Source organism: Podarcis tiliguerta, assembly GCF_965153285.1.
Source record: "Podarcis tiliguerta genome assembly, chromosome: 12".
Classification (NCBI taxonomy): Eukaryota; Metazoa; Chordata; class Lepidosauria; order Squamata; family Lacertidae; genus Podarcis; species Podarcis tiliguerta.
This window is the reverse complement of record NC_139545.1, coordinates 24533756-24547447: the sequence shown is the minus strand read 5'-3', so window position 1 is coordinate 24547447 and position 13692 is coordinate 24533756. Positions and strand designations below refer to the sequence as shown.

Sequence of the window (13692 nt, the reverse complement as noted above, 5' to 3'; positions counted from 1 at the left end):
GAAGGCATCAAGAAAGGTTTCTGAGTTAAGATTAAGACCTAGTGAGTTTGATGGAAGAATTGAGCAACCCTTTCTTCAATGTAAAATGCTTAACTTTGGCTACAATTTGATCCGTTGTTTATTAACAGAATTCAATATATCACATGGCTTAAGAAAAGTCATTCATACCCTATATACTATTCATATATTTCATTTATACCTCATATTTTATCCAAGAAGCTCAAGTTTGTGTACATGGTTCTCCCCCTCGTCATTTATCCCCAACAACCCTATGAGGTAGAGGCTAGACTGAGGCAACGACCGGTCCGAGGTCACCCAGTGAGCTTCACGGCCGAGTGAGGAGTTGAACCCCCGTCTCCTCAGGCCTAGTCCAATGCTAACCACTGCACCTCATAGCAAGTGAGGTATTTGGAGATTTGCTGTTGTTTGGATAGTTCCGGGTAGAAAAAGGCTGCTTCACTCACCGTTAGGAGGGTAATAGCAAGCCGGAGAATATTTGCTTAATTCTTCATATCTCCCCTGCCTCATTGCAGTTGAAAGTGCTCAATAACGTGTGGCATATTGATGGCCAAAGGTATAGTTGCACTCTGAGCAGACCCATTGAAAACAACGGACTTAAAGTCAGCCATGACTTTTAAGTTCGGTCATTTCATTGGATCTACTGTTGACTATAAGTATCCTCTTCGGTTACATTCCTAACACCACTTACCTGTGGGAAAGCCCCAGAGTATTCAGTAGGCCTTCCGAGTAGACATAGTTAGGATTGTGCTGTGTGCAGGATTTCGCCACAGGGCAATGAACCCTAATCCATTGGTGCTCATGGACAGCTGATCTATATGCAGGCATTTTTAACCTGCCTGAATGCAGTACAGTGGTGCCCCGCAAGACGAATGCCTCGCAAGACGGAAAACCCACTAGACAAAAGGGTTTTCCATTTTGGAGGTGCTTCGCAGGACGAATTTCTCTATGGGCTTGCTTCGCAAGACGAAAATGTCTTGCGATTCCTGGGGGTTTTTTCCCGCTCCCCACCCCCTTTTTCTAAGGCACTAAGCTGCTAATAGCCTTTTAGCAGCTAATCCCTTAAGCCTTTAATAGCCGCTAATAGCCGCTAAACCGCTAATAGCGCTAATCCGCTAATGGGCTTGCTTTGCAAGACGAAAAAACCGCTAGACGAAGAGACTCACGGAACGGATTCTTTTCGTCTTGTATTTGACCACTGTATTTGAAATATTTGTTGAATATACGGCACTCAAAGTGGAGTGGGTGATCATCCCCTTTTCAGATAAATATATAGCCACCCCTGTTTTGTTTCAGGTAGACATAACTGATTTTGGCTTAACCATCTCACTTCCTTTTATTCACCTGACGCCGGAACCATCCCACTTCCTTCTTTAATCCTCATAATAATTAATACTGTAGATTTCCAGGCCTAGCCTATCTATTGACTTGATAGGCTTTTGCTCAAGACTTATTATACTGTACTGGACCCTTACGAGAGAAGATTTTAATTACATTGTCCAGTTTTAATGGCCAAATGACACTTGAGACAATGTGCTTTTATGCTAACCTTCCATGGGGCAGGCAAGGGATGGCTTTAGTTGGCCATACTGAACGAATGGTCCCTTAGAGAAAATTGTTTGCTTTGATTGGTTTCAGAAATGAAAGTTGGGGGCTGGATGCTATGAACTATTTATTAAAACAGCTAAGCTTATCTGTGTAGTATTTTAAGGACCTAATTCTCCTGTTACTGGGAGCAATCCACTTTCATTTTCAAAAATGTTTTGCAAAAACCAGATTAGTTCTGCCAGGGAGGGGGAGAATGCTGTTACTGTTTAATACAGTTTGTGCTAATTGCACATTTAGTTGAATTAAACATTTTATGCAGAACTGAGTGTTTTTTATTTTAAATGTGTGTATTGCAATTATATTTTAAAAAATCACTGAAATGTAAGGTTCCCTTGCTCCTGCTTCCACAAATTACTTTCCCAACCTGTGTAACAGTAGATAATAATTGCACATGGCATTCAATTTGTACATATCTTTAAAATACATATTTTTTGCATTTGTGCATTAAATGATTTCTGTTTTACAGAGGCATTTGAAGGTCCAAATCTTACAGCGCCTTATACTTAGTAATGTTTTTGATGTGTATACAAAGTAACCGATTCTGAACCAGTTTCCATAGTAGTATGTTATTTCAGCCCTTTCGCCCCAGCCAAAAAAGTAATTGATCCACATGGTAGTAGCAGATGGTTAAATGGGAAAAAATGCCCTTGGAATTATTCTTATAACAGATGTTCAAAACTATTAGTGCCATGCTTTTATTCACCTAAAATTCCAAATAATTTATTAAAGAAAAGCACACATCCAACCATGCCAACATATATACTGGATTCAAAACTGTATTGGAAGTTAAGTTAAAAATATTTTTAAAAGGAAGACAATGTTGAAAAAATGATATTGGGAGGTGGTTCATTTTTTCTCTTTATTTTCTTTAAAGGATTCTGCAGAATCCTCTTCTGCTTTCAGACAGTAGACTTCACCTCTTTGTACAAACCCAGCTGAACCCAGAGGACATTGAGGCATGTGTATCTGGACACACGAAATATTCCGTCGAAGACGCAATCCACGAGTTTGCCTGTTTGAAACGACGGTTTCCTGTAGAAGACGAAGGGAGGAAAAAGGAGAATTATGCAGACTCCGATTCCGAAAGGTTACTTCCTTACATTTTGCTAAACATGCACATATGATAATAAACACAGTTCACTTTTGTTGTTGTTGATGCAGTGCTAAGATAATGAAAAAATTAATTGACTGAGATTTTATTGAGCTGTGACAGCTCATCATAGAAGTCTTCACATACACCTCCACACTGAATTAATGAATGCAGTAGAAATTCAATTATCTGCATTCTGATTATGTGAATTTCATTTAGTCAGACTTGAATTATTCGCGTTTAAATTATCTCGCTAAAAAAAATATCCAACTGCACTCCAAATGGCTAATTAAAAGTCCAAATTTCCTGTCTCTCTTTTGTGACTGGGGATAATTAAAGTTCTCCTCTGTTACTCAGGCTTTGAGTGTGTTGTGAAAACCAATTTCCTCTCTCTTCTTTCTCTCCCTCCCCCCCCCCACTTTTCCCCCCTCTGCAGTTCATCCTCAGGGCTTGGACACAGCAGTGATGATAACATTTCCCATGGATGTAAAGGAAGCACAGACACAGTTCCTGAAGAACCCTGAAATATCATTTATGTGTTGCCATCACTCCGATGACAGATACACGGCTTCTATCTTGGTCGAAAGTTACAAATGACATAGACTGACCATGCACCCAACTTTCAAGGCATGCCTTTTCTCAGTTTTCAAAACAGCCTGTTCATTTGCTATGTATGCATTTTGTAGCCTTTGTTATATTGAACGATACAAATACTGTCTGCACCACAACACCTAAATCAATGAGATTTCTTAATGTGATACTGTGGGGTTCACTGTAAGGGAAAGGGAAGGGAGGGGGGGAAACCCTGGAATATCAACATTCTGGGAATCCACAAAATGTATTTTTATTTGGCATTTGAAATGGTGATTCTGTGGTGGTCTTTCTACTGTGGTGTTGACTATGTAACTCAGCTGCAAAGCAGAAAACCAAAATGCCAGTCAGTCATAAGGCAGCAGAGGAGTAAATGGCCAAATGGGTTTTCTGAAAAGTATGTTTCATTATTAAGCTTTCACCTTGAAAGCAAACGCTTGGGTACAATGCTATATGGCCAGTTACAGGCCGCTTGAATTAAATAGGCATGACAGTGCAGTTCTGTGTATGTCTACTCAAAAGTAAGCCAGATTGAGTTCAGTTAAGCTTGCTCCCAGGCTGCAGTCCTGCAATCTACCTGGCAATAAACCCCAGTTGAGACATATATAGGATGGTGCTGTTATCCTGCCTAACCGTGGCAACAGGTCTTACTTTTGTGTGTGTGGCTAAGAAACACGTGTCTTGTGAAGAGGCCTTTCATTAAAAAATCTGTGCTGTTACATGGACACACACACACACACAAACACACACATTGTTTTAAAGTGAATGTTCTTGCAGGAGGATGAAGGAAAGGAACATGTTAACCAGCGAGTAACAGAAATAAACTTCTGGATGAAAGCTTACTGTATCACTGCAGATGTTTAAAGTATCTAGCTTGGCAGTGCCATTAATTAATTTGTGTATGTTTTGACAGCTCCACTATAACTTCACTGGCACTCCATCCAAAATTACATTTATTAGGAAATAAGTTGTGTTCAAATCTAGTGAGGCTGAAATCCTGTGCCTACGTAACTGGGAGGAAACCTCCCTGAACTCTGTGACCCTTACTTCTGAGTAGTCAGGAATAGGATTACACTCCAGTTGTGTTTTAAGGACCAGGGTGAGTTGGGGGGATAGGAATGGGGAGGCCAGATAACTACCACGAGCCAATGATTTTTGTGTGCATGTGATGTCAGCATTTGCACAACGTAAACTTCATTAAGTGTCTTGCAGATAATATTTTTGTTGAACTGTACAAAAATATCCAGGGGCCCAATCACTGAAAGGGAGCTAGCAGCAAGATACATATTTAGACTGCTGTTGGAAAAATAATAATAATTTGAGCCATTAAATATACAGTGATTGGAATTGTTGCTGAAAAATTAGCAACAGACATTAAATAGGAAAACTGCAGCAGTGACTAAAATGAACTGGAAGGAGACATTGTTTACTTTTTAAAATGACATAGCTGTGCTCATTACTGTTAATTTGAAGCAATTTGTGCACTTTAGATTTAGGAGTCTGCAAAGATACCAAGCCTAAAAACCTCTCAACATCGATGTGATTGCACTTACTTGATATTTCCTCATTTGATATTTAGTTATTTCAGCCTGAGCATCATTTCAGAGTTTATTCAGTCTCGAGTTTGGGATTTGTTATGGTCAGAGTGTTGTTTGCTTTATCACACATTGCACAAATTCACATTTTGTATTGTTACTGTGTATTAGTTGCTTCCTATACCTTGGACAGCTGCCTTTCACACTGTAACTGTGATTTTCTTTTTTTGTACACCAAATATTAGTGAAATATTTACATGCTGACTCTTCTGTGTTCTACCTTTTTAATATGTGTAGAAAATGTTTGTATTTTGTCACATTTCAAAATAAAATATCCTGTAAGTATTTTATTATTTTATTCTTTATTTAAATGCAGCGTGCTGACTTGCTTCTGGCTAACATTTGTAGTGTGTTAATGATGAGATTTACTATAATATTTTGTTTTCTAATCATATATCATTAACATTCCCCCCTTTTAATGTCAATTAATTCCCAGCTTTTAATTTTTTAATGCTTTCCCTTTTTGTGTACATTCAAAATATAAAGGAGAAAAAATGTTATATTTCCAAAGTTTATAGTTATCCATTATTTCATGCAGGCTAACAGCTCAAAAATATTTTTGTTCTTTGTCAATATCTACTGGTAGTAGGAGCAATATTTTATTTTTATTTTTTATTTTACACTTTTTGGCATAATACGCAACACCTTACAGAAAACATATTGCAACAACCTGGTATTTGGAACAACTCAGCTTTTGCAGGAAACAAGAAACAATACACAATTTTTCATTTTAAATAAACAGTTGAGGGTCTTTCCACACACACCCCAATGTAAATTTTAAAAAAGTACTCAGCTCCTTTGCTTCCTGGTAGTTATAAAAACATTAACCAAAAAAAGTGTTTACCTTCATAGGAAACTAAGTATTTTCACGCATAAAAGGAATACTTGCTTTAGCAATGCATCCAACTTTGCTTAAATTGTAAAGTGTCCCAATAGTTTAGTTTCTTTTTAGCAAAGGCTAAAAATCCAGACTTATGAGAGAGAAAATCAGCATTTATAAAATACCATATTGTTTTTCTCTCCTCCTTTTGAGTACACTGCATCTATAAAAACAATTCTATACACCCTCCTTCATTTATTTGAAAACGCTCAGAAGTGCTACTGCTTCTGTATATTTTGTGCACTCTCTCTTTCATATTAATTTGATACAAACCCGAAACAATCGGACAGAATAGTTCCTTTTGCCTGAAATGTTACTCTTCCCTTAAAAATGGCTTCGCTCAGGTTCTACATCGAACAGCAAATACTAGATACACAACTACAAATAGGGCAGCGAGGGGAGGGTTAGAGAGGGTGAACACCGAGAGGGGAGAGTATCCTTCTGAGAGGGTCTCGAACTTCCCAAAAGCAAAGTAACCCTTTCCCTGCTGGACTCCTGAGACTTCGAAACCAGGCGCGCACCCACAAACCCAACTTTCCCAAGTATTCGCTCCATCGCAGCGCTTTTCCAATAACTTTTCTTTTTCTTCTCACGGATTAGTTGCTGCTCCTCCTCCTCCAGGTGGAATTTTTTTAAAAAATGAAAAATAAAGATGGGACAGTTGACTTTCTTAGCAACACCCCTGTGTTGATTTTCAGCCCACCTTCCCAGTTCCCACTGCCTAACTTTTTGTTGCTGTTAAGGCACACAAACCCGCAAGGAAAAATCTCTCTACTAACCATCTGCCCGAGGACCCAAACGAGGACTGCCTTCGTTCTCAACAAGCCTCTCCATCCCGCCCCAAAGTCTTTGCTCCTCTGGGTACCACCTGGAGTAACAAGATTGCGGGTTCCTTACCTCCAAGGGCCTCGATCCACTCTTCCATCCCCGCCTCCCCCTTCCAACCCACATGGCTGGACCTTTTTTTCCCTACCCCCCCCCCCCGCAGCAGCAGCAGCAAATGTTGCGCGCTGAAGTGCGGGCGTGTGCAAGGCGCTTGCTCAGCAGCAGCAGCAGCAGCGCTCGCGCCCTCGCTCCCCTCCCGGGGACGCTGCTGCTACTGCGTTCCGCGCGCCCTCCATGTGCCCAAGCGCTGCCGGAGGCTGGTTGTCGGGGAGGGAGACGGAGGGGGGGGGGAGAGAGGAGGCTGCCGGCCTTGATCCCGTAACCCATAGCAACGGGCCAAATAAAAGACTAGCGGGGGGGGGGGGGGAGAAGACGGGAGAGAGTCAAGCCTCGTCTAGCGCATCCACCGAGCCGGCAGATCAAAACACCAACCGATTATTTTGCTTATTGTTTTGATCTTCCGGCTCCGGTGATCCATAGCTTGCAGATTATAGCGTTTACAGGCGCGCGCGCACAAATGAAAATAAATATAGCGCGCGCGAGCACACAAAATCTATATGTTTGCGTGTTATATGTACAGTGCTTTCCCCCCTAAAAGAATTACTCTCGTATTCCTATTGGTATTGAAATACTGCCCCTCAATGAGGCCAAACGTAGATTCACAAAATGTTTAGGGGTATGCGTCTCCCCAGAAAAAAAAAAGCACTGTAATATGTATATACAGACACATGCATGCATATACATAGACACATAATAGCGTGCACGCAGACACATAAAGAAATATACGTATGTGTATACAGAGATATATACAGACATTCATGCATAGGAATATACCTACATATGTATAGCGTGTGTCCTCTATATATGTATGCCTAGACACATAAATACATACATATAGTGTGTGCTGCTGTATGTATGCACACACACTCATCTATGTACACGTGTACGTGCGGATGCGGATAAAGACAAAGAAATTGGGCGTATGGACAAGTCGACAAACAAGACCTTAAAACATTACTACTGCAAGAACACACATATGTACACATATATAGATAGGAGTGCGGGTGGGGGGTGTTTTTCCAAGCAGCAGCCATGCGATTCTAAGGCTTTCTCTCCGCGCTTGTCTGGCCTCCTGATTTCTTTCTCTCCCTTCTGTCCCTCCCGCGCCCCATTTGCATGAAAAGATAAACATAGAAGGGGCTGGGAAACGTTAGGCAAATGGGCTGCCGCTGCCGCCGCTGCAGGGCGGGGGGCGAGGAGGACGCCAGGCCCCGGTGCGGCGGGGAGGGCCGCCTTTGTTATGCAAGCTGCCTCCCCGGCTGCCGGCTGTCGCGGCTGCGCGTCCAGAGCGAGGTTGGCCGGTGACTCTGGGCAAGAAAGGTCATCGGAGCTGGCAGGGGGCTTTGTTGTCTCTGTGCAGAGAGAGGGAGCTGGAGAAGAAAAGGAATCGCAGGGATGGGGAGCTGGAATAGAAGCAGGAAGAAGATGCCCCCTTGAAAAGGAGGAAGAGCCCGTTTTAAAGCTGCCTGGTCAAAAGTTTAGAACGGGGAAAAATCTGTAGGGCACACATTCCACATTTGGTTGGAGCAAAGCAGCAAAGGCCTAAAGTCTTCATAGGGTCACCCACTAAATAATTGGATTATTCGCAGCTAAATTATTCTGAAGTGGGCTGGCTGTTGTTTGTTCACTAGGCCTTGAATGTCCCAGGGTAAGCTATGCCCTTTAGGTAAAGGTAAAGGCATCCCTGACCATTAAGTCCAGTCGCGGACGACTCTGGGGTTGCGGCGCTCATCTCGCTTTACTGGCCGAGGGAGCCGGCATTTGTCCACAGACAGCTTCCGGGTCATGTGGCTAGCAGAAACACCGTTTAAATTCCTGCCGGAGTGGTACCTATTTATCTACTTGCACTTGATGTGCTTTTGAACTTCTAGGTGGGCAGGAGCAGGGACCGAGCAACAGGAGCTCACCCCATTCCGGGGATTTGAACCGCCGACCTTCTGATTGGCAAGCCCTAGGCTCTGTGGTTTAGCAAGAAAGAAAATGAGAGAGAGAGTCTCCTTCTGCATGGATTTTTCAGTTGGCCCAGAATAGTCCCGCTCTCTGTTTTGCACAACACTTTTAAGTGCACAGAATCCCTTGCAAACTTTAAAAATTGTCCCTCTGATGGCGCTGTCAGATGTTGCCCGTTTCGCAGATGGGAGAATTGAGAGGTTGAAATCTCCAAGGCGGAGTCTCACTTTTGTCTGGAAGTCACATTGCCTGATCTTGCAAGCCTGAGCAATAAATGTCAGGCGCATGGCAACTTGGCAATGGCTACCTGGGGACTGGTGAAAATGCACACTGCACGTGCTCAGGGGCATCAGGTATGTTCCAGAGCTAAGAAACCGTATCCTGACTGAGACTTTGTAATGTGTCCATCAGCTTGGTAGGCTCTAAGCTTGGGCCAACTCCAAGTGTTTAGTCCTATTTCAGTTCCTTTTGTGCCATTATTTGCTTCTCTCCTTAGGTAGCCCTTCCTCAAATCTTTTGAGCCTCTCTGCATCTTAACAGATCATAGAATCACAGAATCTTAGAGTTGGAAGTGACCCCAATGGTCATCTAGTCCAACCCCCTGCAGTGCAGAAATTTCAGCTAAAGCATCCATGACAGATGACCACCCAACCTCTGCTTAAAAACCTCAAAGGAAACAGAGTCCACCACCTCTAGTGTGAGTCTGTTCCACTGCTGAACAGCTCTTACTATCGGAATGTTTTTCTGAATGTTTAGTCAGAATCTCCTTTCTTGTAACTCGAAGCCATTGGTTTGAGTACTATACTCCAGAGCAGGTACCCCCAAACTCTGCCCTCTAGATGTTTTGGGACTACAATTCCCATCATCCCTGAGCACTGGTCCTGTTAGCTAGGGATGATGGGAGTTGTAGTCCCAAATCATCTGGAGGGCCGAGTTTGGGGGTGCCTGCTCCAGAGCAGGAGGAAACAACATGCTCTCTTCCTTCATGTCCTTAAGATATTTGAAGATGGCTATCGTACCTCCTCTCAGTCTCCTCTTTTCCAGGCTAAACATACCCAGCTCCTTCAAGCGCTCCTCATAAGGCTTAGTTTCCAGACTCTTGATCATCCTAGCTGCCCTCCTCTGCACACGTTCCTTCTTAAATTGTGGTGCCCAGAATTGGACACAGTATTCCAAGTGTGGTCTGACTAAGGCAGACTAGAGTGGTACTGTTACTTCCCTTGATCTGGACACTATACGTCTGTTGATGCAGCCCAGAATAGCATTAGCTGTTTTTGCTGCTGCATCACACTATTGACTCATGTTAAGCTTTGAACTAAGGAGAGAAGATGGCTTTGAAGAGCAGATGGGCTCATGCCAAATTCCGATATCCTCTCAAAATGAAGGGCAGTTCCAAAGTATTTCATATTCTCTCTCTCTCTCTCTTTCTCTGCCTGTATGGCTTCCATGTGAGGCAGATAAAAGCATTTGTTTGAGAAAAAGTTATGAGAAAAGGTTCAGTCCATCATGCAGCGAAAGGCACAGGAGCTCTGGCAGGAAAAAAGTCTGCAGCCCTGCATGTAGGTCAAGAGAAACCTCAGAAGAACGAACAGTTGGGGAATGGCGTTATCTGCCCCCCTCCCACAATTTTTTTGAAGTGAGGATCAGTGTATTAGATGACAGTTGTTTTGTTACTGCGCAGCACTGTCATTGCGTCAGTTGGAAAAGTCACCTTTCCTTTATCAACCCACTCTGCAAATCAGAAACTGCCATTTCCAAAGCCTGCGATCTGTGTGCTCCTGTTTGAAACCCCCACTATTTAGACAGCTCAGAATTTGCTGGCAGCAGAAGCATAACTTTCACCCCATATTGAAAGGAGAGTGTCTAAAAAACAACAGCCTGGTGGAACATGGATCCTTATTTGAAATACAGTATTTTCAAAAAATTATCTGCTCAGAGATATGGCCTCAGTGTCAAGTCAGTTTTTAAAAGCAGATGGCAGAGTAGGAAGGAAGATGCATATTCCAAGTCTGACGGTTGATGGCATGTTCTACACAGATTGGCAGCAGTTCTCCAGGTATTCAGGCAGGTGTCTCTCTCAGCCGTACCTGCAGATGCCAGGTGTTGAACCGAGGACTTTTTGCACGCAAGGTAAATGTTCTGCCTCTGAGCTGCAGCCCTTGCCCATGTAAAGCAACATATTAGGTAAGGTAAAGGTAAAGGGACCCCTGACCATTAGGTCCAGTCGTGGCCGACTCTGGGGTTGCGGCGCTCATCTCGCTTTATTGGCCGAGGGAGCCGGCGTACAGCTTCCAGATCATGTGGCCAGTATGACTAAGCCGCTTCTGGTGAACCAGAGCAGTGCATGGAAGCGCCATTTACCTTCCCACCGGAGCAGTACTTATTTATCTACTTGCACTTTGACGTGCTTTCAAACTGCTAGGTTGGCAGGAGCAGGGACCAAGCAACGGGAGCTTACCCCGTTGCGGGGATTTGAACTGCCAACCTTCTGATCGGCAAGTACTAGGCTCTGTAGTTTAACCCACAGCGCCACCCGCGTCCCAAAGCAACATATTAGCCTGACTAGAAACCACAGACCTTCATCCCACAATACAAGTTAGGAGAGGGCAGATTGCGGTTGCTTGGTAGTGGGAGGCAGCCTGCACATGCTCAGAGGTTTGTTTGTTTTGTTTTGTTATTTTTTTAAAAAAACCTTTGCCCAGGGCTATTCCATATTCCATGAAAGCAGTTTGAGGAGGGGGCACTATGTACTGCTGAGCATTAGCTTAAATTAAGCACCAGAGGAAAAGGTAGAATGGCAGATTTCAACAAGGCACAGTGCTTAATCCCTGTGTGTCTGCCAGGGTCGCTGTCTCCTTATTCTCTAATGTGATCATGTAAAGCACTTTTCAGTCACAGGTGTCAGCTTCTGAGTAAAGGTGTAATAACTCATAGCAAGCATATGACTTTAACTCAAAGGGACAATCCATACATATTTCACATGGGTCTGAGGCAATGCCACCAACCAGCCTTAAGTTGCTGGAAGGATGTGACGTGTGATCTCATGGATCCCCAAATACTGTGCAACTGCTGCTGGAGCCCATGTTATGTGATCCATGATGTCACAGCTGTCATACAGGTGCAGATGGATTGTGTGGAGACGCACTGAACTGTGTAAAAAGGGAGTGGGTGGCGCTGTGGTCTAAGCCACTGATCCTCTTGGGCTTGCTGATTGGAAGGTCAGCGGTTCAAATCCGCATGATGGAGTGAGCTCCCATTGCTCTGACCCAGCTCCTGCCAACCTAGCAGTTTGAAAGCACACCAGTGCAAGTAGATAAATAGGTACCGCTGTGGTGGGAAGGTAAATGGCGTTTCTGTGCACTCTGGTTTCCATCATGGTGTCCCGTTGCGCCAGAAGTGGTTTAGTCATGCTAGCCACATGACCCAGAAAGCTGTCTATGGACAAACGCCGGCTCCCTCGGCCTGAAAAGCAAGTTGAGCACTTCACCCCATAGTCGCCTTTGACTGGACTTAACCGTCCAGGGGTCTTTTACCTTTACCTTTTGTGTAAGCCAAGCTTAAAATAACTTTTTTAAAAATTGGGGCAGTCTCTTTTCCTCATACCACAATATTTGGGGCAGAATTATTCTAAACTTAAATTTATGTTTTGTTTTAACAAGTATAATATTACCCAGAAAGCACTTACTGCTATTTTGTCAAGCTGTGTATGTTTGCAAGTGGACGAATATACACACATAACACACCCATTGAGGCCATGGTCCAGAGTTATAAAGGTTTCTCATCAGTTTTGTTTTCATTAGTTCCTCCTGCCCAGCCCCTAAATTATTTCAGATGCCTTTTTATCTTTCTGACATGACAGTAGATGAAAATAAACAGATGACTCTAGAGTATTCTAGAATGTGCTCATTATTTCTAGCACCACACATGTCACCTTTCTGCATCCTTAAATCTCTTCCAGGGGTGACAGTACTCTTCTACCTAATATGCCAGTGCCCAATTTTCATATTAATTTTTGAGATGGTAAAAAAAAAAAAAATCCATAAGAGGACATGGGTCTTTTTTATTTCCATTTTTAAATGGTGACGCTTACTTTTGAATTCCCTCTAGCTGGTGAGCTGAGATATTTCTTAACCATGTTTAAAACAAAATGTTAATGTTGTGGTAAATTTTTATCTCTCCACAAGGGGGGGTGTATATTCAGACAAAAGTTTATTTTTGCCAAAAGGACAAAAGCAGGGGTTGGAGTTGGACAAAACCCCACAGTGACCTCCCAAAAACGGATGTGAGAATTAAGCTTCCTCCCTATTGACTGAATAGTCTAGAAGGTTCTAGATGTTCACAGTGTCTGGAAATTTAACAACGGTACTTCATTTTACTCCTGTGTTTTTTCAAAGCACACAAAAATAAATGCCATAGAGAACCTGCCTTAGTGCCTTGGGGGGGGGGGTCGTCTCCCCTCCCACAATATGCAATGAGAGAGTTAGCCTTTCTTTCAGGTTGGTAAGGGGAGGAACAGATTTCTAGGGTCCCACTCCCCTAAACTCTCCCTCCCCGAACGCACTGCTGCAGTACAGCTTTTAATTTAATTTTTTTAAAAAACAAAAGCAATTACAGAGAAGTGCAAATCCAATGCATGACATTTAACACTTGGCTGTGGCAGTTGGGCTGTGCTTAAATGGGGGCCTTTCTGCGGAACAACAAGAGCCAAAAGGCCTTGTGTCATGGAGTAATGTAAGACACAATCTCGCCTGAAAATGCACAATGAATCGGGAAGGATTTATGTAATTAATTGACCAGTCTTAACCTGTTATCGTGATGTAAGGAATTTGGAACTCATTAATTTGGGCTCTGACAGATTTCATATTAGAGCTGGCAAATATGGATTGAGCCTCTTATTCGTGTAGCAGCTGGAATTTCCATGACAGTGAGGATTAGTGAAGAAGACCTATTGCTGGAGTCAAACTGCCTCTTTTGTAATCAGCAGCCCTGCTCTGCATTAAAGGGATAATGGGAAA

The 13692-nt window shown here is 43.0% G+C and overlaps 1 protein-coding gene across 2 annotated transcripts in view; it reads left to right on the top strand.

Moving 5' to 3' along the window:
• The window catches only part of SNX10 (sorting nexin 10), a 46702-nt gene extending 41510 nt beyond the window's left edge, over positions 1–5192 (top strand). For both annotated transcript variants that reach the window (XM_083405210.1, XM_083405209.1), the window contains exons 7-8: positions 2501–2713; positions 3153–5192. In XM_083405210.1, coding sequence (XP_083261336.1) covers positions 2501–2713; positions 3153–3240 — 301 coding nt within the window. In that variant the 3' untranslated portion in view covers positions 3241–5192. The remainder of the gene's footprint in view (positions 1–2500; positions 2714–3152) is intronic.
• Positions 5193–13692: the final 8500 nt, after the last annotated feature.